Below are 23276 nucleotides of genomic sequence, written 5' to 3' on the forward strand. Positions count from 1 at the left end.
GTTACCGTCCAGTGCTCCAGGGCCCTTGCAAAGGAGAGTCTCTCCCGGCGCTGTGCATCCGTGAGGTAGGGCTTTTGAGCAGCCACGCAGTTTTTCATCCCTGCTTCCACCAGTCGCCTTCGGATAGTCTTACTGGAGAGGTTCAGGGAGAGTTCCTGTGGGATTTCTTTTGCTGTCATAAAAGGGTCCGTAACAGCTGCGGCAAAATCAGCCGGTCTTCTTCATCTGTGGCCCTAGGACGGCCGGAGCGAGGAGCGTCCACAAGTCGACAGTCATCGTCACGGAAGGCCTTAATCACACGGGTCACAGTCCATTTCGAACGACCAGTGCTTCGGGCGATCTTCCTTTGCGGAACTCCCTCAATAAAACGACGTGCGATTAAACGCCGTTCCTCGATGGGGACCGAATGAGACATCTTTATTAAAGTCTGGGTCCCGATTCAGGAACATGCTACTATACGTATACTGTATATCGCTGGCCAATAGTCAGTCAGGTTCTTAATATGCAGTGATTTTACTTTCTTTCTTTATATTGTTATTATTAGGGCGCGGGCGCGCTTACTGACATGGCACCTATAAAGGAAGAGGTCACGGCAGCTCAGCTCAACTGAGCGATAAGCTCAACTGGTTATAAAGCAAGGTGCGCTGACACGGCGAAATGCGGAGCAATGACGCAGGCGGTATCTCCAGTTTCGGGATGTGTAGCAGACGCCCGTCAGCCGCCAGCGCTATCTCCGAGGCGGTACCACGCGCCCGATTCCGAGTTAGGTGCCGCGCCGCAGAAGAGCGGGAAAACAGACACGTTTGCAGACACCGTAGGACGCGCATGCGCTTTCGTGTGATCTCGAAACCAGGCGACCTGCCGGCAGATGGCAGAGCAGTGCGTTTCAGTCGCAGCTCGCGTGTCCTGGAGACTTTTGTCCCCGACTGTACGTTCGTGCGGTTCGTGCACTGCACTCTCTTGCGTTTTTCCGTGTTTCGGCCTTTCCGTTGCTTTCCGTGAATACCGGCGACGGCAGATGCGGAGTGCGTCATGCGTGGACCGCCTGTCGGCGCGCCTCACGTCACTTGTGAGCGCCCTTCCAGGCAGCTGCCGCGCTGCCGTTCCCCGGCCGTAGTGGCCGGAGCTCCTTCGAGCAGGATGTGGGGTCCCGGCCGAAATGACAGCGGCGCTGAACGAAGCGCGGACCGTTTCGATGAATGACGCGCTGCCGCCGTCGACGACGCCGGATCGGCCCTGTGTGTCCCCTCCGCTGGATTCGGACGGCGACGTTCCCGCTTCGTCGGGGTACGTGGTGCACAGTTTAAATCGGGGGCACGCCAGGGGTCACAACTTCACAGCACGGGGTGTCTCAATGTTGTGTTTCGTTATGGCATCTATGGGCTGCTAAAGTGGATAATACCTCGTGTTTTTTTCTCTGCGACAGGCGCGGTGAAGGGTATTTCGGAGTTCAGTGTTTCGCCAGTTTCACGGTGATTATTGACAGTGTCACGACTCGCGAGTCGGTTTTAGGACAGCGGTGACGCAACTTGGCAGCGGCCGTGAATGAAAATCTGCGTGTCGCATGTTGCGACTTGTGGATGGGAGAAACCAAAACGTCGCAGACCCATGAGATACCTCAAACGAGCCGTCACTTGTTGGAGCGTTTAATCGGAGTCTGCACGTTGGGGAAGGGAGAAACGTGGTTTCTTCAAGCGTTATACTTTTGTAGCAAGTGCCCATATATATCTGAAACAATCCTTAAATTCCTACCAAAATGTTTTCCGGCCAGGCTGAAGTTGTTTTCGTTTCTGTTTTTACACTTGTCAACATGGGATGCGCAAAACCCTGTGTTGTACGAACTCTGGGGGCAAGATAATCAACAGTGGTAACAAAAGTAACGTTTGAGGAACTTTGTGGAGTGCATTTGTGCTTACATACTTTCAGCAATCGGTAAAGAGGGAGGGGGTCACGGGCATATTTGAATATAGTTGTCTTGAACGGTGCAAGATTTCTACAGGACACTTTTTCTGCTCTGCAAGACACTTCTTTGAGGTCATCTAGTCTCACTTTAAAGGCCCGTTCACTCTCTTGCGACCTCTTAGAACTGGGTGCCTTAAAACTTCTTACAACCAGAGGATACACTGGCGCCATCTATTGGGTAGTAGTGTAAACTTGGCAGTCCGGCATATTTTCTATTTCTCTCGCGCATTATCCTTTCTTTCTTAGCTCGAAAAACTTTTGTCGACGTTCTAAACGAGCCTTTCTTATAGGTATTACACACATTTTACTTCGGAAATCCCACAAAACCTTCGCTCTTGTGAAATGCAGTTCCAGGGTCACCGCATAGATGGCGCCAGAATGCCAGTGTGTTCCCTCGTCCAAAGAAATTTTAAGAATTTTTAACAGATCTCGTCTCTCTCGGTCATACTCAGTTGCAAGAGTGTGAACAGGCCTTTACCCAAAATATCTTGAAGCGTCTTTAGGTGTCTTGTAGTTCAGTTAATTAATCCACGTCTTGGTTCGCAGCTAAGACATCCAAAAGGCCTCTACTAGTAAACTTATCTGAGATATATGCAAGGCAGGTGTATACATATATAACTCAAAAGAATGTCATAACTTCTGCTACCATTCGATTGGCGACTCCAGCGAAATTGACGCCGCATAGCGGCAACGCCGAGAAGCTCAAGAGAGGAGGCCGTTACGACTCCGTCGTCTGCTATTGCTGTTTGGTTCTCGTGGGCAGCATAGAAACAAACATTTTTCCAGTAATTATTTTTATGCTTCCGCCGTGACATTCTTACGCAGACTAGAAGACAGTTTCTATCGTCGAAAAATCGCTTTGCTTTCATATGTAACACTAATTGATTTTGCGCTGCAGTACAAGACATTTGTGGTGGTCCGCATCCTGAACAACAAAAACGACCTCCTTTCGTCCACCATTTTGCCTGACCAGCGCACCGCCTATAGTTTGCTGGAGTCACAAATACTCCTAAAGTACAAAAAATACATATCCAGGATAAGTTAGTTACGTACAGTGCTTCTAGCTTAAAAACATACATTCCAGAGGAAAAATACCATCCCACGTAAAACTGCCCCCTAAACATAGATGAATACCAAGTTCTATATTTCTTAACCCTGCGTTTTTCTCCTCCGCTATGAATCGGATCCCTCAATAACTTTGTATGAGATTAAATAGAACTCTTAGACCAAGTCTTTGAAATGTACATGCAATCAATATGCACACCATTGTTACAAAGTGTCATCCTGTGGATGATCTTCTTAACTCAGGGGAGGTCACGCACAGATAGCATGTATACATCTTGGCTGTCTTGTTGACAACAAGACATCTCTTAAAATATTTTGTTGTTCAAAAATGGGTTCATTAGCTGAACTACAAGTCTTTTACAATAAGGTCTAGGGTTATATAGTGCCTCGCCAAGAGGTCTACCAGAAGGTTTGCACATCTTGCCAAGACGTTTGATTGGAGCCTTGGATGTTCAGTGGGTAAAACATGCAGGTTGACCTTTAACTTCTTAACCGAGCCTCATAGATTCGAAGAAACACGCTTGTTGGAAAAGGTTCCCGAATTCTCTTCAGCATTTGTCTTGAGGTGGCCTTATTGTCTTGTACCTGATCCACAGGAGGCAACAGGATGGTTCGGCGGAGTCGACAGCGAGTCTGTCATCACCAGCACTGCAGGTAAGACAAAACTGGCATCGCGGAGTACGGCAAAGCTTACAACATCAACTTTTGTTTTGCGCAGAGTGCGTCTTCACCAGAACCAACTGATCGGAGCGGCAGCGGTGCCCTGGCATCCTTACTGGGGCACGACGGGGTGCCATGCTGTCCGGCCTTCACGCAAGCCTTCCTGCAAAGCATTCTATCAAGCGTGGACAGCCGCGACCCAGGTATTTGTGCCACTGACATGTGTTCACTCATAATTACGTCTGGCTTTTAGAAGTATCTGATCATTAAATGGTATGGAACGCCGCATGTGGCAAGTCTTGAGCATCCTCTCTCCGCAGCCAGTAAGGTTGCGACATTTGTCAATAAGAACACCCAAGAACGAAGCACGAACATAGGTCACGCCCTGCTTTTCTTAAGTCCTCGGTGACCGGCTCAGTATCATAATGTCTTGGTTTGTCCAATGGTCATTGTCGTAGGTTCGTGGGGATGTTGTGTCATAAATAATGAGAACGAGACCGTTGGCTTTGAGAATTGTTTAAACAAAGAAGATATAAAGAAAACTATATACAGCAATGGTATTAGCAAAGGTTCTACAAAAATATTTAGAACAGCGATATCAGTAGACGTTACACACGCGGCTTTCACAGTTCTTAATGACAATAGAAAAATGTTCGTCATACGTTGGGTCTTGGAGTCTTCTGTCGTTGTGAAGGTGGAGATGGTTAAGCGGGCGGAGTGTTGGGTTCAGGGTCTTCAGAAGTCCGGACGAACCCAGCGAGGGCGAAGGGCAGGCTGACGAGTCTCTGAGTTCCCGGCCTTGTGGAACCAGGACACACTCAGCAGGAGCGGTGGCCAGGCCAGCGCATTCTTGAGTTCCCGGCCTAGTCGAACCGGGACGAACTTAACAGTCAGCCAGCTCCCCGGACCGCTTGTCTTCTTCTACCTCTTTTCGTTCTTTTTCGCTCGTGCCTTTTCTCCGGCCGTCGACGGTATATCTCGTGGCACGCGGGGCCACGTCATGGCGAAAACATCTGTAGCCCGGTGATGGTTCTCAGCCGCGCACATCACAGTCATGCTCGCGACTCCAGCAGAATAGATGGCATCATGTAATTGAAACTAAAGCTGAAAAAGTAGCCACACTGCTGCCTCAGTACGACCACAGCAAAAACGAATGCCACCTGGTGATTAAAACATGGCGCCTCTAGAAGAGAATTGGGAACGCCTCTTTGTTTGGGACCCCCAGAATGCCACATCTTTTTTGGTGAAAGTTTCAGTGTAAGCTTATCCTTTGTTTAAAAGCTCAGACTACAAGAGCGCACAATACTTCTTTTTGCACCTTTATTTGGCATTGGTTAGATTGCTGAATAGAGAGTAGTGCAGTAGATTATCATTGCTGACCATTTTCTTCAATCGCTTTTGTGTGCTCAGTGGCTTTGGCTTTTGTCATAGTTGGGCTGGGACTTTTTTTTATTTATTTACCTTTTGAAGTTGTTTTACAGCAGTGCTCTTAAGGGCTAGTTTCCCCAGGATCGTGTCCCCCGCAAAGAAATGTCGACACAAAACTCTGGTTGCCGCCGTTGCTCATAGATGGTGGTAGCTGTCCAGAGTGTTGTGTTTGCCGGTTGTTCGCTTGCCGCCGTCGCTCATAGATAGTGCAACCTTTCGAGCCTTTCCAATCTGGCTTGCCGACTTGTCATTACTTCATTCCCACCATAATACAGTTTCGCTGGTCTTCCTTCTTCACCAAAGTAGAAAGGCTAAAATATATATATATTTTTTTTTTGCCTTTTTTTTCCCCCTTAGTGGTGTCGTGTGCCTGGACAGAAACCCTTTTGGACGTGGTGGAGCTCTTGCCCAGGGATACTCTCAGACAGGAGGCAAGTGACCATTTCTTCTCCTCTTAAGTCGCAATTTAGAATGCCATCACATCAAAAGAAGTTAAAAAAAATAAATTGGGGTGTGTGTATGTTTGTACAGCCTAAACTTGGTATGCCTCAACGAACAGCTTGTCTCTCAGCTGTAGATCTGTAGATAAGAAATTTAGCCAGTGCAGTACAGGCACGTAGCCAGGATTTTATTTCGGGGGGGGGGGCCCATGACCCAGTCGAACCGGTTCGACCCAGTCGAACCCCGAAAGTTCGACCTAAAAATCCGGTTCGACAAAAGTTCGCGACACCCCTAATGATGACGATGTGGATGCCCGTGACGTCATCAGTGACGATGACATCATCGGGGGGTCACGCGACATCGGCGGGGGTCACGTGACCTCGAGGAGGGGGTCACGTGACCTCGGGAAGTCACGTGACTTCAGGGGGGTCACGTGCCCCCCCACGAGGTCACGTGACCCTGGTGGGGGGCTCGCACAGTGCATTATGGGACATTTCCCATGATGCACCGCGCGGTTACGCCGACGCCGCTCAAGCCGGAAACGGGCCCCTAAGAGCTGCGCTCTAAAATTTCCCCGCTAAGTCTAGCGGAAAAATTTCCCTGCTAAATCTAGCAGAAAAAATTTCCCCGCTAAATCTAGCGGAAAAAATTTCCCCGCTAAGTCTAGCGGAAAATATTTCCCCGCTAAATCTAGCGGAAAAAATTTCGCCGCTAAATCTAGCGGGAAAAGTTTCCCGCTAAATCTAAATCTAGCAGGAAAATTTCCCCGCTATACCTAGCGGAAAAATTTCCCCGCTAAATCTAGCAGAAAAAATTTCCCCGCTAAGTCTAGCGGGAAAATTTCCCTGCTAAATCTAGCGGAACATATTTCCCCGCTAAATCTAGCGGAAAAATTTCTCTGGGGGGTCACGTGACCCCCGTGGTCACGTGACACCCTTAAGGTCACGTGACCTTGGGGAGGGGTTCATGTGACCCCACCAAGGTCACGTGACTTCAGGTCACGTGGCCCCCCCCCCTCCCCCCCTGGAACACGTAAACCTCACTACCCTTCCCTCCTCCTCCTCAAGAGCTGCGCTCTAATTCGGCGTTAGAGGGAGTTGTAAACGGCTTTCACTTTTTTTTTAACCTACTAAATGCCCTTTGTGAATCTAGTCCTTGTCTACCTGAAATTAACTACCATCCTCGCACATTGTTGTTAGACAATGCGCTGGGGGAGCGAGTTCCTGCATGTCATTTCAATCACGCTGTCTTCTTCATCACCTATCAGTGCAGTCGCTCTGCAATCTGCCGATTACGCTTGGTGGCTGACATGCGTTGCCCGGTTCCTGCCTTTTATCTTTTTTAATGGTCCCACTCTTTGTTTTAGAGCTTGAGTTCTCAAACTGGGTTCCTAGTAACACAGGGGTTCCCCAAAGCACCTTCATGGGTTGCCCAAAGCATGTTAATGGGTTCCCCAAAGCACCTTCATAGGTTCTCCAAGCTTTTCTTAACCTCCCCTGCCCCTGAGTAAAGTGTTTTCTCAGGTTAACTCGAGCAGATCTAATCCATCCATTGGTGCATGACTATAAGCCAAGCACTCTCTAGCACATTCAATACCATTTACAAGCTCTGTAGGCTCTTAAACTGCTTTACTGCATCAATGTCGAGACCAGGAGCGGTTCCTTGGCTATCAGTCGAGGGAGGTAATGGTTCCTTAAGATCAAGAAGTTTCAGGACTGCTGTTCTTGAGAAAATATGGTTTTTATACTGTATTTTTGGCTCTGAATCAGTCTGATCTTAGTGCACTGCTGAGGCAAAATATGGGAAGACTGCAGGGGTCTAGTGCTGGTGCTGAGCTTGCCACGTTTTTGCAGATTTTGACGCTGGCAGTGCAGAAGGCGCAGTCGTCGCAGCCCAATGCATCACGTCTGCTCAGCTGCCGCCTGCTCGGGAAGATCTGCATCCGCCTCGAACCGTACACGTAGGCCATGCCAAATGAAAACTCAAATATTAACGCAGTAACTATAGCTTCTATCGGTGGTCTACGTCAATGCAAGGATGCCATTTCTTTGTGTATTTTTCAGAAGAGAGAATAAGAGGAAAATCGCTAGTGTGGAATATAAGTAGAACCCGTTTGTCATCACTAGGGGGCTGGATAGTGCATTGAGCATGCACATGCTTGGTCAAGAAAGTCTTGCGTATTTAGACTAAAAAGGCCCCTTTGAAGATTTGTTTGTGTTACAAATTCAGCCATAAAACCACGCTTTCAGAAAAAGAGAATGAGAAGTAGCATGTGTATTGTTTTCTTGAGATAGCTGACTTCTGCCATGATGCTCCTTATGTAATTTAAGCAGAGGTATGCAAATGTCAAGTGTTTTATCGTTAATGGAATACAAATGTGAAAATTTGTCTGCAAATAGGATTGGAAAATTTTCAAATATTAATATTTTTTGTTTATTGTGAATTGAGCATGGGTACTTTAACAAATGATGGCTGGAAATCTTTTCTAGATTGCTTAGTTATAAAAAAGAACAGATTTATTAGATTAAAAAAAACATTTTACATACTTGTATCAAGAATGCAAAAATGTTCCAAAAGCCAGGTTGATTCATGATTAAATATGGTTACTCTGGCCTAACACAGTGAAAATGGTAACAAAAAGGTTTGGACGTTTCGCTACCTATGCAGGTGGCATCTTGGGTACATTCTGACACAACTGAGTCGAGCAATCAACCAGTTACTATTTATCACAATATCATGATAAATAGTAACTCTTTGACTGCCCACCTCAGTTGTGTCAGTATGTACTGAAGGTGCCACCTGCATAGGTAGCGAAACGTCCAAACCTGTCTGTTACCATTTTTGTGTTAAGCCAGAGTAAACATTTTAATCTTGTATCAAGAAGAAAAAAAAAAGCCCTTATAAGATAAGTTGCTTAAACATAATATAACATGGCAAGCAAACCAGTGACTACCTTATTTATTTGAAGGTAGCATTATTTTTCCGGCACTGCCTTTAAAGTTGTTTCAAGTTATTTTTAACGAGAAGAGTGACCTACAACAGGGAGCAAAATTTTCAAGACCATTGAGCCAACTGAGATGCTCCGACACGTTAGCCGTTTTTCCTAGCACGCTGGTGCAAAGCAGTGCAGCTTCGCACGAGAAATTGGTGAATTCTGAAGACATTTATTTAAAATTATTTATATTCGCAAAACTCTAATAGTTTGATCCGCAAGAGTGTGCTGCGAGTCGAATTGAATATCAAACACTATTCATGTAATATTTTTATAATTTTTTGTTTACTGTCAGGTGCCTGTTTTCATACATTGAAATTAAAAATGCAGCTATTAGCTCTGCACAACAATCAGGTTTAGTCCGAATTTCGCTATTCTCGCTTTGCACTCGTTTGTTGGGCATCTGAAAATGCCCAACACCACCTATTCTGTGTCTTGCTGTGTTTCCCCAGCCGTCTTTAGTAGACAATATATTTTTGAGGTGCATTTTTTTTTTGGTTTGTAATAACATCTTCTAAGACCAAACGAGGAACTTTGGCTTTAACCCCTTAAGTGCCACATTTTTTCTCCCAAAAGTACCCTAAAAGTGCCATATTTTTTTTTTATTTTGAATTTTTATTTTTTTAGTATTACACATATAATTTGAAAAGTTTATTACAAAAAACTCAGCGGCGGCGAAAAAAATATTTCCCAACTAGTACGAGTGCTGCCATCTATGATCAGCGCCGCAAAACTACACAGATGAGCCTTGCTCGTCCGTGGAATTGAGGGTTACCGAAAAAACCACTGGACGAGCTGAGCTCATCCATGGCATTTTAGCCCAAAAATGGCCGACGAGCTTAGCTCATCCAAGGCACTTAAGGGGTTAATTCCACTTTTCGTCGGTGCCAAGTAATCCTTGCGTGCTTGTGCCCTCTGCCCTGCAGCGTGAAGAAGGAAGTTCTGCCTGTGGTCCAGGCCTTGTGTCAGGACCTGGACGCAAAAGTGCGTGCCGCCATGTGCCTTCACCTCGATGCACTCACCAGGGCCATTGGGTGAGGCTGCATCTCTCACTCTCTCTCACCCACGGTGGGTACCTAGAGGTGCTGATAAGCTAATAAAGGCCCACTGATGAGCAAACTTTATAAATTTTTACCTAAAAATTATATTTTATTCCACAAATAAATCAAGACAGGGATGCTTTCAGCTTAGCTTTCAAGAAATTATTGGAGTTCCGAATTGCAACATAATCACAAGCAAACATCGGTACTTCGTTAGCATTAATCGGCCCAATATTGGCAATATATTGGGGTTGACAGGTCCAATATTATGGCCATCGAATAAATTTAGAGAGGAAAGCTTTGTTTTAATAAATTATGTACAATGAAAAGTTTTTGCTGATGTTAGTGATTTAGAGTAAATTAGTAATGGCACCCTTTCGCTGCAAATGCAAGAACAATTACTCGTTAAACTCAGAATTTTACTGATTACACAGGATGCCCTAAAGATGCTTCATCACACTTTTTCGTGCTAGTGATGTGATGGACTTCACATCTGTGCTGACAAGATATTCACCTCTGTTTTCTTTATCTTTTATGCTTGAGTGTTCGTTAAAGGCCTATTCACACACTTGCGTTTGCTTAGGGCCGAGCTCTTAGTCTTTCCCGATGAGGGAACACACCAGCACGCTTGCACCATCTACGAGGTGACCCTGGAACTACATTTGACTAGAGCAAAGATTTTTCTGTATTTGCGAGGCTAAATGTAATAACAATAATAATAATGTATTTATTTCCCATTCTGGTTGATACAAAAAGGGAGGACGTCGGGACAAAAAGCTGCGGTTGCAGCTTGACGAGGTCCTGGCGCCCTAACACACTTTGGCGGGAAAGCAGCATTGGAAACACAACGAAAACACAAAAATGGACACTAAAACACAATAACGACTATTCACATTGTTGCACTCAGCTTGAATGCATCAAAACAAATATTTTTATATTTTATAAAATAGAAAAAAGTTTCACCACAGATACAAAAACTCCAGGCACAAGAGGCAAAAATTATGCTGTCTGTAATATGATTTTTGCCAACATCCGATTTGATGTCCCATAGATGCTGATACCATTGGCTTCGAGTTTATTAAGTAAAGATGGTAATGCGTATTTTAATGATGTAAAGCCGTAATTCGTACGAGGTATTGAAACGCTCCAAATTTCGCCGTGACGTGCGACATATTTATGGTCTAGTTTTGCTAAGCCCGACAGTGCGAAAAGGAAAGAAATATTATGTTTTAATGCCATATTATACATCACCAGCAGGCGAAATTGGTACAAGTGGTCAATAGGAATGACGTGTTTAAGAAAAAGCTCCCGAGAAGGGTGCAAGAAGGGTACATTTGCGATGATTCGAAGAACCCTCTTTTGGGTTAGCAGTAGTTTAGTTATATTTTGTATCGTTGTTTGGCCCCAAACTAAATGGCAATACACGTAGTGAGTGTAAATCAAAGAATAATATAAAAGTAATTTAACACCTGTTGGAAAGACATCCCGATTCTTACAAAGGAGACCAATAGATTTACGAACTTTTTGATGTATATAATCAACGTGCTCATTCCATGACAACGATTCAGTGAAATAAACGCCCAATATTTTTACCGACTTTACCACTTGAAGTGTTGAAGACCCTAAAGTTATTTGAAGCAAATTAGGTACTTGTCTATTTCGTGGTCGAAATAACACACATTTAGTTTTTTCCGCGTTTATTTTTAGCCCGTTTACTTTCGTCCACAAGTCGATGTTTGAAAGGACTCTTATTGCCGTGCTCTCTATTTCATCCGCTGTGTGGCCCTTAATAAAAATAGTTGTGTCGTCAGCATAAGAAACAAGGTTTGCCTGTGGTACACTATTTTCAATATCATTAATAAAAATAATAAATAAGAGTGGCCCGAGCACACTACCCTGAGGTACTCCGGTTTCAATTTTTTGAGTGGTTGAAATATAGTTGTTAATGGTAACGAATTGTGTACGGTACTGCAGGTAAGATCTAAATAAATTCAGAGCAGTTCCACGAATACCATAGCGCTCTAACTTGTCCAGCAATATTGTGTGATTAATTAAGTCAAACGCTTTCGAAAAATCGATATATATACCCAAAATAAGTTCCTTGTTTTCAAAGCTTTCAATGATCTGCTGTTTTTGTACTAAGAGCGCTGATTCTGTTGACCGGTGCTTACGAAAGCCATGCTGACTATTAGAAATGACAGAATGTCTCTCTAGGTAGGAATAAAGTCTCTGATGAATTATTTTCTCAAGACCCTTTGAGAATATGGATAACAATGAAATAGGTCTATAATTTTTAAACACATTTTTATCGCCACCTTTATACAAAGTGACCACCTTAGCGCGCTGCATTGCTTTAGGAAAAACACCGGAAGAAAGCGATAGATTAAATATATACGTTAACACAGGTGTCACAATATCGACGACATACTTAATCGGTTTGATATTGAAATCATTTACGTCCTGACTTTTGCAGTTTTTTAGGTTTTTAAAAACCGCGAGAACTTCACACTCATCTGTCGGACTCATAAAAAAAGAATTTTCGAAATTACGATGGATATAACCACAAGCATCGGGTCCACCTTGAGGCAGATCTACATCACTTGATTGGTTCACTAGGTAACTGTTAAAAGCATTCGCCAGAGCGCAGCCACACAGTTGAACATCTCCCCAGATTATTTTATCTAATGTTTGACATTCACGGTTTGGATGCAATACATTGTTTACCCTTTCCCAAAGAACACGTGAATCTTTGTTATCATCTCTAGTGAATAGACTTGTAAAGTATTCAGATTTCGCACGCCTTTGTAAACCAGTTAATTTATTACGATACCTCTTGAAAGCTTTGAGGTCTTCGGAGTCCCTTGTTTTTAAGAAGCGCTGGTACATGTTGTTTTTCTCACGTATTTTATGCAATAACTCCCTCGTCATCCAAGGCTTACGTATTTTTTTACACAAGTTGACGGTTCTGTAAGGAAAGCACTCATCGTACAATTTTTTAAATGTTTGTAAAAAATATTCATATGCACGGTTGACATCTGTCTCCGAGTAAAGGGTGTCCCAATTTACTGAGGATAAAACATCTCTAAAGACCGCCATTGTTGCGTCTGTAACATTTTGCCTTTTAAAAGTTTTTCGTTTTGCTCTGTTTTTTGTTTTGTGTAACTTTTTTATTAACATAAATATTGGTAGGTGATCGCTAATATCGGCGCCAATGACATCAGCAGCTATGGAAGAGACATCATAATTCGTAACAAAGAAATCAATTAAGGTAGAGGTGGAGTCCGTAATTCTCGTCGCTTCAGTCGCAATATAGTCAAACCCATTTACTTCAATGACCTGTACTAAGTCCCGTTGCGCTGTTGTGTTTACGAGCATGTTGATGTTAAAATCCCCACCAAGAAAAAGAACATATCGGTTCTCTGCTACAAAGTTACAAAAAGTGTCAAAGAAGGAAACAAACTTAGATACATCTCCAGATGGGGGCCGATACACAACAGCGAAAACATAATCCTTGTGGGAGACACACAAGAACTCAAAGTCATCCGTAATTTGAGTGAACTCAGATATAGGTTCGCACTCCAAGCCATTATGTATGAGCAGAGACACCCCACCACCTCTTCTTTGTTCCCTACAAAGCGAATAATGCTTATATTGCGGCAGACTAAAAACATCCGAGTCGTCTTTATACCACGTCTCTGACAACATGATAACATGAAAAGAAAAGCCGAGACAATCAAATAGTGTATCAAGCTCGTCAAGTTTTGATTTCGCGGATCGTACATTCAAGTGAAAGAAAGAAAAATCAACAGGTTGCTCCGCTGCGGCAAAGTTCGCAAAGTCATTGGGCGAGATAACCATCATAAACTAAAAAACAAAGTATGCTCACTCGAAAGAGCTAACGACCAAGAGCACGCAAGTCATCTTCACTCGAGATAACATGTGCTGGCATCCTTTCCCCCTGTCGTACAAGCACTTTTCCATTTTTGTACCAGACAAACCTATAGTGGCTTACTTTCGCCCACTCCCTCGCCTGCCACAGCAAGGTCCTTCCCTGTTTGGTCATGTTCTTTGTGATGTACAAGTGACCAGAGCCAGACGAGTGGTTTAGAACTCTCTTTTTGCTCAGCCAAGCGTCTCTGGTTTCTTGCCTTGCGAAGCTCACTATGATACCTCTCGTCTTCCCTGGCTTTGAAGGTAACCTGTGCACCGCAGACACCTCTTCAGTTTTTAGTTCCTCGACCCCGAGTTTCGAAGCCACACTCTTTACGACGCTTAAGAGGTCTTCCCCTTCCGTCTCGAGGACACCATGTATCTCAATGTTTTTTCGTCGGCTACGCCACTCAAGCTCATTTAGTTCCGACCTCAGCTCCCGCACTTCGTTCGCTGCGTCTGCTCTTTCTATTTTGTCAACCCGCTTTTTTAGGTCCTTGATATCATTCTCTTGTTCATTAAGACGATGCAAAATGTCGTCGTACTGGTCAGAGATCATCTGAACCGTATGTTTGATACCCTGGACTGTTTCCTTCAACAACAGCAAGGTGTCAAGTTTCCGGTTCATATCCATAAGCAAGATTGCCACGTTCATGCTTGTCCCCGTATTTTCACGCGCACCCCCTGACCTCGTTGTTGGTGACATGCAGTTGGGACATTTCCAGCTCTTTTTCAGGTCCTCCCCCTTCTCTTTAAACACCACTGCCGTGACACCTGAGCACGCACCCAAATGAAATGAATTATTGCATTCACAACATGACAAGAAACAACCCTCCCCGGGTAACTCAGCGTGACATTCATTGCAATTGTTCATGTTCTTTGTTCTAAATGAAGGTGGCACAGATCTAAAAAGTACTACCAGAGAGCACCTTGGCGACAGCGGCAGAAACCTCCCGTAGGAAAGTACATAGAAAAACGGACCAACCTGTAGAAGTATGTTGGAAGAAAAAACTGGAGTCAGCGTTGTGTTCGGCCGTCAGCCGCTGCCGCCAAAGTGTGAATGAACACGAAGCGCGCTGCTGGTTGCAGCCAGGGCGTTGTTGTAGATGCCGCTGTCGTCGTCCAATAGCGTCCGTGATAGCGGCATGAAACTCGGTCGCTGAAGATAGTACCGGCCCGAGCGCTCCCCAGATTATCTGTAGAAGTACGTTGGAAGAAAAAACTGGAGTCAGCGTTGTGTTGGCCGTCAGCCGCTGCCGCCAAAGTGTACCTACTATCTATGAGAAAAGACCATTTATAACATTTTAAAACATTTTTTTTTCGAGCCAAGAAAGATAGAATCATGCGCGTCGAGCCAAAAAAAAAAAAAAAGAATGATGCACGAAAAAAAAAAAAAAAAAAAAGAGGAAATATACGGAATCGCCAAGTGTTCCACCTGACAGATGGTGCCATTGTATTCTCTTGAAAGAGATATTAAGTGGTTTCAAGGCACGCAATCGTAAGCAGTCGCATGTGTGCTTACCGGCCTGAAGTTGTGTCTTGTGCCCAGCTTGGAAGCCACCAAGGCGGCCATCCTGCCAGCCCTGGTGGAATTGGCGAGCGATGGCGAGTGCTCCGTGCGGCTGGCCGCCCTCAACGCCATGGTGCGCATGTTGGCGCTCCTAGACGATGGTGAGTGCGCACGACACACATTTTTTCCAGCCTGCCCTCTCGGTAAGAATGTTTGCGTGGTGTCTACCAATCGGGAAGACCTGGAATTTTCTGAGAATTTTGAAGCATCTGGAAAAGTCGGGGTAGTCGTCAAAAAAATTGGTTAAGTCAGGGAAAATTACCAACATGGGAGGCGCAGCGACGTACGACGAACCGGTGGGGTGTGGCATGGATGGCCTTTGCGCCGAGTAACAGTTGCTTGAGGCGCCGCTATGCAGCGTAAGCTTCCGCCCAATTCACCGGTTAAAATGGGGACAGCTCGAATGGACTGCAATCCCATCCTCAGTATTTTCTTCCTTTGTAACAGTTCGGGAACTTAATCGAAATATTTGACTATTACCGGGAAAAGCTGAAAATTTGAACGAAGCAATTTGGTAGGCACCCTGTAATCTAAACTTTCGCTGCGATTCTTTGTGGTGTTTTGATTGGTTCCCTGTTGGCACCTAGGTGAATGTTCAAGCTTGTTCCTCCACCTGATTGGTGGACCCAACGTCCATGCAGTTGAGTGCAGAAGCAAACTGTAATTGATAACGAATAATGGACTATGATCTTCGCAGTTTGTGACATGCTACCGCGAAAAGGTGGTTCGGCGCACTTTCCGAAAACCGTAAATGAGGTGGGGTGGAAAATCTTTCACCTTTTTACAAACTTCGGGGGACGAAGTAATCCACAAGGGGCACAAAAGTGGTATTTGGGGAGCTGAATAGACTTTTTTTGCCTGTGGTTGCTGCATGTACTTTTTCTTGATATGGTGATTGCTATTGCTGTGGTATCATTGTTGTAAAACTTAATTGTTAGTGTCATTTGTTAGACATAATCAAATTCCGCTATTTTCACTGGTTTACAAGCCTGCGAATTCCTATGACCGAGTGTCTTGTGATCTCTTATGACGAGAGAACACATTGGCGCTATCTGTCGGGCAACCTAAAACACGCAATTTCCTGACTTTTTCTCTTTGCACATCATTCTTTTTTTATTGACTCTAAACTTTTGACAATGTTATAATTTCTCATGGATACTATGCACATTTGATGCTGCAAATACAGAGAAACCTTTGTTCTAGTGAACTGCAGTTCCAGGGTCATTTCGTAGATGCCGTCAGCATTCGTTCGCTCATCGTAAGAGACTACAACAAATGGGTCATAAGCAAACGCAAGTCTCAACGGGCCTTAAAAAATCCCTGAAAAGAACAAAAAAATTTTTGTACACAGTGGTTGGGACACGCAAATCAAGAAATTAATTTTGCACGAAAAAAAATATTTTGTAGAGCAATATTGACAGCGCGAGATGCGATTTAGTTGGTAGTCACCTCCTTTCCACTTGTTTTCTCTCGGCATTTCAGGCGCGTGGAGGAGAGGTGAATCAGCTTGGCTATCGCTTTGAGATGGAGAGAGTGTATGATCATTCCGTGACGTCATGGACTTTGCGCGCAGAATTTGAAATAAATCTTGCGCAATCACTATTCTTCTAAAAAAATGTTTTTTTTTCACATAAAATTAATTTTTTGATACTTGTATCCCAACTAAACTGTTTAGAAAAAAGAAAAATTTTCTTCTTTGATTTAGGTTTTTTTTTAAAGGGTTACCCAACTGTTTTTTGAGCTACCCAGATAAATCACATTTTCTGAATACCCGGACTTCAGTCTTCACTGTATGCTATTTATTCCCTCAGAATCGCCAAAAAGATAGCTACTGAGAAAACCGTAAGTGAAGACTATGCCAAAACCAACATTCAAATTTCCGCACGCTCTCCAGTGGTGTGACGTCACAAATGGTACAGACTTTCAGGTCGTGCAGGTAGTCTCAAACAGAGTTTGTTTTTCTGTGCTTCTCAGTGAATTAGCTTCCAAGCATTCCTTTCCCACCATCAAAAGTCTTGTAATCAGTTGGGAATGTAGTTTACTGCCTACTTCATACCATTTCTGTCGTCATACTTCAGTGTTGCCAGTAGGGGCTCTCGGTTTGTGAAACGCAGTGAGAATGAAATTAAATAATTCAATAACGTTGCGAAATCTTTTTTTTTTTTTTTTTCACACAGTTTATTGGCATGTTGAGCCGATTTTGAGGCAAATTGGCAACCATAAAAATTTGCTGGAGTTCCTCTTTAAAGGGGCCCTGAGGAGATGTCTGAGATTGCCTAAATATGACTATAACTCACCCTGCTGGCTCTAAGCATCCTAGAAAATCCTAAATTATGACAATATTCGACCGATTTTCGTATTGAGGTCATCTCGGTCTATGGGAGGATCACATTCCGAAACCAGATCCGCCGTCAGCCAGTTGCAAGCGAAGGATCCTCGCGTCTCCAACCGTTGGACGTTGCGGAGTGATATCTCGAATGCACACGGCTCGTCGCCCGGACAGCGTGGACACCCAGACTTTGACGGGTTTTTTTTAGTCAGTTATACTGTCATAGCCGACAAAGTCAATCGTGGACTCGCTGATGATGATGGATCGCAAAGCATGCTTGGTAGTCACTTGCTTTGCAGGCAGAATCTGCACAAGGAAGACTGATGCACAAGGAAGACTGAATATGCTCTCGAGCAAGAGTGCTCGAGGGCATATTTTGTATACTCCGTTCATCCTTAAGCTGAGACTGCAACCAGTGCCATAAGCACGAGAGCTCAAGGTCTCTGCTTTGAAGCGTTCTTTTGCGAAACGAGCGTTCGCGCTAGAAATGCATGCTTTAAAGCCAGGAGTGCGGGCTAGCGCGTTTGTAGTGTTGGCTGCAGTCTTGGCTTAAGGGTGAACGGAGTATAGCAGACGACTGGACACATCACTCACGCAGCAGGCAAAAATAGAACTTAATGCACTGTTTTTGGAACAATTATCGCAGTATTATATTCTCTCTTCATGAAAGTTTAACATTTGTCTTATACTCCTATTTTCTCTTATCATCTGCAAAAGCATACTCACTTTGTAATAACAGCATTCGCAATCACCACGAAATGTTGCGTTTTCATTGGTCACATGTCGTTCTGGCTGCCGTAGCCTGAGATGACCTCATTGCGTTGCTATCTTTGATTGCTTTTTTAATGGGGAAATCAGCCGCGCATGTTCGTGATTTATGAATTTCTAGGGTGCTTGGAGCCCGCAGAGAGGGTTATTGCCATATTTGGGCGATCTAAGAAACCTCTTCTGGGCCCCTTTAAGTGTCTGCCTGTTGCAGAGTTGGACGTGATGGTTGTCATGCAGAGACGTGTGGGAGTACGCTGGTTCCGCTGGTGTGCAAGTACGCCGAGCGGGCGAGGGGAGCTGAAGATGCCACACTACCAGCACTAGCGTCATTGCTTGGCCGACTTTGTCTGGGACTTTCGGGTAATTTTATTCTACACCCACGACACCGCTGATTACACCCATGACACCGCCACCAGAGCCGTATATAGAGATTCCATTCATTGGGAAATATAGGAGGCAAATAAAAAGGCGCCATTGGCCAAAAGTGGGCTGGGCATGTTCCAGGGAGTCTCCACAAATCCGAATGTGGCCAACCAGAAGCCACGAATAATACTCTGTGGTGATCGCGAGAAACAAAATCCATAAGTGCATCGGAGTTACTCTCGGTGACTGAAAATATGGTGCATGTGATGTTTATGCAAAATCGTGGTGGAAGATGTATAAAGATATAGAAGATGTAAAAATCGTCCTTAACTAGCAGAGCAGAGATCAACATAATCCATTCGCCAGGTGCCGAGGTTCGGGCATCTGCTGTACGAGCGGTCAGACTCCGTCCAAAGAAAACAGAATTTCAGCAGTACATTCGTTTCTTACACCACATACTCCATATTTTCAACCATGAAGGGTTACTACATTTAACTCTTACGCACTTATTAAAACTGTTTCTCGCTACCAATGCTAGGAGATTATTTTAGGCTTCTGGTTGGCCGAGAGAGCATGTTTAGCCCTCTATCTGCGTCTGATGCACGCCCTGGCTCTGCCAGTTCCTACCATTGACCAAACTCTCCCTATATGTGGCTCTGACTGCCACGACAGATGTTGCTTTTTTGTAGTGTGTCCTCACATGGAGGAAACATACTCAACAACAAAAGCCGTCCTTCAATAAAAGTTTGGCAAAAGAAAAAAATATTTGGAAATATTCTTTCTAATATTACAATTTATGTCAGAATTTGATTTGTATACACCCCATCAATAAACTTCTGAAAGCTTTGAATATTTGCACCTGTCAAGTAATTTGCAAGCTTACAAAGCATGTACTTCTTTTGCCAGGGACTCTGACCAAGGAGCAACACAGGTGGTTTTTGGATCTGTATCGTAGGCTGGCCACTTTGGGCTTGAACAGACACAACTCGGTAAGGGCACTCCAACCTCTGGTTCAGGCTGGCATGATAAGTAGGCAGCATAGTGTTGGAAACCATTATCGAACAGAGCATAAAGGCACAAGTGAGCTGGTGCATACTGAACATTTTGAAGCAACTCGGAAAGGAAATGCGAAAGTTGACACCATCAGAAGAGAAGGAGAATGTCTCAATGAGTTGTTCTTCTCTGCTCTTGGTGTCAACATTCGTGTTTCCTCAGTGTGGGGTTGCTTCAAAATGTTTAGTGTAGTCCATTATGTTTCATGGTCATTTGTCACCAACAGCGGTTTGCTGTTAATGACAGCTTTGATGACTTGTACTGTACATTTAATAATGTCTTTAATGCTGTTGTCCCCCAGTCTTTTTGTTTACCGGCCATTTGGCAACTGTATTCCGTATCGCCGTGACAAACGGTGCAGGTTGCCCCAGACAATTCAGTCCAGAAAGAATGTCACGTGACTTCCCGTCGTTCATAGTGCTTTGTATGATTATCAGTCACGTTGCCTAAGTTGGTAGTAACTTGCCTGAAAACTAAGATGCTTCGTAATGTTTCACTAATCCCATCCTCAGATGAAATAAGGTAGTGCGAGCATTATGCACTATAATCCGAAAGGTCAACTTTGCTGTCGTCTTAACGTTTACTGGTTTTAGTGATTTCTAAAGTCTTGGTAGCAGGAGGTACTCGACACAGAAAGAAACTGGAGAAAGTGGTTCTTAATAGAATCTTGGCACATACAAAATACAAGCAGCAATCTGAACCGATCCACTGGAATGCTTCCAAGCAGCTATATACACGGGCTAAAGTGCGCCACAGACAGAAACAGAAGAAGAAAACAAAGCTAAGAGAGAAGAGAAGAAAACGACGACAGGACCTTTGGGCCCGTATACAGTCGCCCGTGAACAAGGAGCCGAGCTGGCTTCGAAACGTCGGGCACATTCAAGAAATTGGTTAGATATCGAACTTGCAAAAAACTGTCCACCAGTTCGATATAGTGGGTAATTCTATATAAAAGTTCTGATGAATCTGACAACAAACAAGCACGCCGCATTTGGAAAAGTTGTATACTCTCAAAGAAGCGTCTGTATGTCATGAGCCACGCTCACAGCGGCTATTCAGTGGCCGCTTCACCGTTTTTCAAGGTCCCACCGGCTCACCCTCTCCCCGCTTCCTCCGTAAAAGAGATTATTTTTTTCTCCTGGGCAGTCAACGCGGCCGCCCAAAAGAAGAAAAAAAAAACAGCTTTCTCTGCAAGCTGGCTTTCCCCCAACAGTTTTGCCGAGTTGGGAAAAAGCCGGCTTGCAGAGCTAAACGGCGCTCTTGGCAGTTCAATCTATCGGGAGACGCTGCAATTTTTGTTCAATGTAACCGCATTTTTCGCTATGCATTTTATTGCAGCTCCTAGTCTGTTCACAAGTAGTTTGATACAAGGGATGGTTAGAATTAATCGGGTTCGATATAATTGGGGTTGACTGTATGCACCCCTGTCGCAATAAGCACTTGCCTGCTAATTTTACAGTGATAGTTGTTATGGTCTCTTCCCATCACTGGAAACGATGTCCGCTGTCAGAATCGTTAGATGCTTGAAAAAGATTGCCGACCGCCGCACTGTTCTTGGGATTCGATCCTTGGTCCGCTGCGTGTGAAGCAGGCACGTCACTTCAGAGCTACGCCACACCTTTGAGAATCTGCTTTATTGGCATTTGATAAACTGTGCATACGAGTCTTGCGTAGCGCCCACTAGATGGCCACAGTTTCTGTGATATCACGATAGAAAATTCTTGATTGTTTCCGATTCCAAATTTAATCGGAGTTGATTGTTGAAATTAAAAGCTTCGGCTAGGTGGCGTAAGCCGCTGCCCCAATAAGTATGTTCGGCCATATCCATTCATCCCTCCGTCTGTCGTCGTATCATGCCACTTGTCCCGTCGTATTGCACCACCTGCGATGTTGCATCACTCCACCTGACCCAATGCCACCTGGAAGACAAGGCCTGCACCTTTCCCCCCCAACATCGTCGGTAGTTGATCATCGCAATGCCAGTTAGCTCGCATCAGCGAGGCTGCCAGCTGACTTTTCACGGTGTCTTGCAATGAGCGCAACGTTAGCACGCGGCGACGCCAACACAGACGCGTGGGCCGCAGTGATTCTCATCGGTCTTTAACTTGTTTGCCGCTTGGGACGGTTCGGGGATCCATCAATAACGACGTCATCGAGAGACTATGTCGTCAAGACTTCACAGTGCGTGAATGCGACGCCGATGCTCAACGACTTCGCCGTGACGTGTCGTAGCTATTGACGTGTCTGTACTGTGGATTCACACGGTACTGCTCAATTTTTAGACGTGAGAGTTGAGCGATGGACATATCGAGCACCACCCTGGACTTTTAAGCAGAGCTGGCGAACAGAGGTGCTTTTCTGCATTAGCCGCTTCTCCGAGCACACCGAAGGAAAGCAGCGAAGCTAATGCTGCACATACCAGTGCAAAGTAATTAAGCTTGCCCCGTGCACATGAGTTCAATGCAGTGAACCTCGCTCTGTGTGTGCCAGCGCAGAGCGGCGAGGCTCACCCTGCACTGCATGATTGGGGTTGGTATGCTATTGGGTGTTTGCTTTTGTTTCTATCTTCTCCACTATCATGTTTACTTGCTGTATCGTGCAGAGATAAAAGTTTCAGTTGTCTGTCAGCACTGTGTGCGTGTACAGTCGCCGACTGATTTTTCAGACTTGCAGGGACCGTAAAAATGCTTAAATAATAGAGCAGTCCAAAAAATCGGCAGATTAAAAAACTTGCCTTTATTACGTCTAAATAGGCTTAAAATAGCCATTGATAGTCCGTTGCTCAGTTTACGCCTCCGCTTGCTTTTGGCCGCTTTCTATTAGCTTGAGAATCGCAGACCTCTTTCGTAGCGTTATGGTCGAGTACTTTTCACTAGGGATGGGCGAATATTCGGTTATTACGAATAGCCAACCGAATTCTGTTCTATTCGGCATTTGTTTCGAATCGAATTTAAGTATTCAACAATGTTGAAATATTCGACAATATAGGATTATTCAACCTTTCTAAATACAGTCAAACCCGACTATATCGAGCCCGTTTACATCGAATTATTTCTTATATCAAACAATTTTTGTGCACAGTAATGTTACAGTGATATTATATAGCAAAAACTATGGTTGCATCGAACAAAAATGGCAGCCGCTACCGATATATCGAACTGCCAAGAGCGCCGTTTTGCTCTACAAGCTGGCTTTCCCCCAACGCGAGCCGCCGCATTGGGGGAAAGCCAGCTTGCAAAGCACGCTGGCTTTTTTTTTTTTTTCTTTTTTTCCGGGTTGCCGCGTCGGCCGCCTGGAAGAAAAGAAAATATCTCTTTTGCTGAAAGAGTGGAGGGAGGGTGCTCTGTGCTCCCTCTCCCACTCCGTCCGCAAAAGAGAATATTGTTTTTTTCTTCCAAATTAATGCGGCCCCCTAGAGGAAAAAAAAGAAAAAAAAAGCCAGCTTGCTTCGCTAGTTGGCTTCCCCCAACGCAGCCACCTGTTTTAGGGGAAAGCCAACTTGCAGAGCAAAAGTGGCGATCTGCAGGAGAAGGTGCTGCTGTTGGACGTGCTCCGTGCTCTCGGCATAGTTCGGCGCTAGTGCACGAATATAAAAGGCGGTGGCCTCAGCATTTTGGAGTCCGTCGATAGCGTAGAAGAATATTGTTATCGCGGATGCAATGAAGAAAAAGCAGC

At 44.6% G+C, this 23276-nt stretch overlaps 1 protein-coding gene across 1 annotated transcript in view; it reads left to right on the forward strand.

The window, feature by feature from the left end:
- Nucleotides 1-930: 930 nt before the first annotated feature.
- LOC8044055 (serine/threonine-protein phosphatase 4 regulatory subunit 4) overlaps nt 931-23276 on the forward strand; it is a 46791-nt gene continuing 24445 nt past the window's right edge. Inside the window, exons 1-9 of the mRNA XM_029966929.3 lie at nt 931-1287; nt 3624-3681; nt 3746-3890; nt 5473-5546; nt 7410-7516; nt 9475-9582; nt 15068-15189; nt 18423-18545; nt 19455-19537. Coding sequence (XP_029822789.2) covers nt 1160-1287; nt 3624-3681; nt 3746-3890; nt 5473-5546; nt 7410-7516; nt 9475-9582; nt 15068-15189; nt 18423-18545; nt 19455-19537 — 948 coding nt within the window. The 5' untranslated portion in view covers nt 931-1159. The remainder of the gene's footprint in view (nt 1288-3623; nt 3682-3745; nt 3891-5472; nt 5547-7409; nt 7517-9474; nt 9583-15067; nt 15190-18422; nt 18546-19454; nt 19538-23276) is intronic.

Source organism: Ixodes scapularis, unplaced genomic scaffold, assembly GCF_016920785.2.
Source record: "Ixodes scapularis isolate PalLabHiFi unplaced genomic scaffold, ASM1692078v2 PGA_scaffold4__175_contigs__length_147842914, whole genome shotgun sequence".
Taxonomy (NCBI): domain Eukaryota; kingdom Metazoa; phylum Arthropoda; class Arachnida; order Ixodida; family Ixodidae; genus Ixodes; species Ixodes scapularis.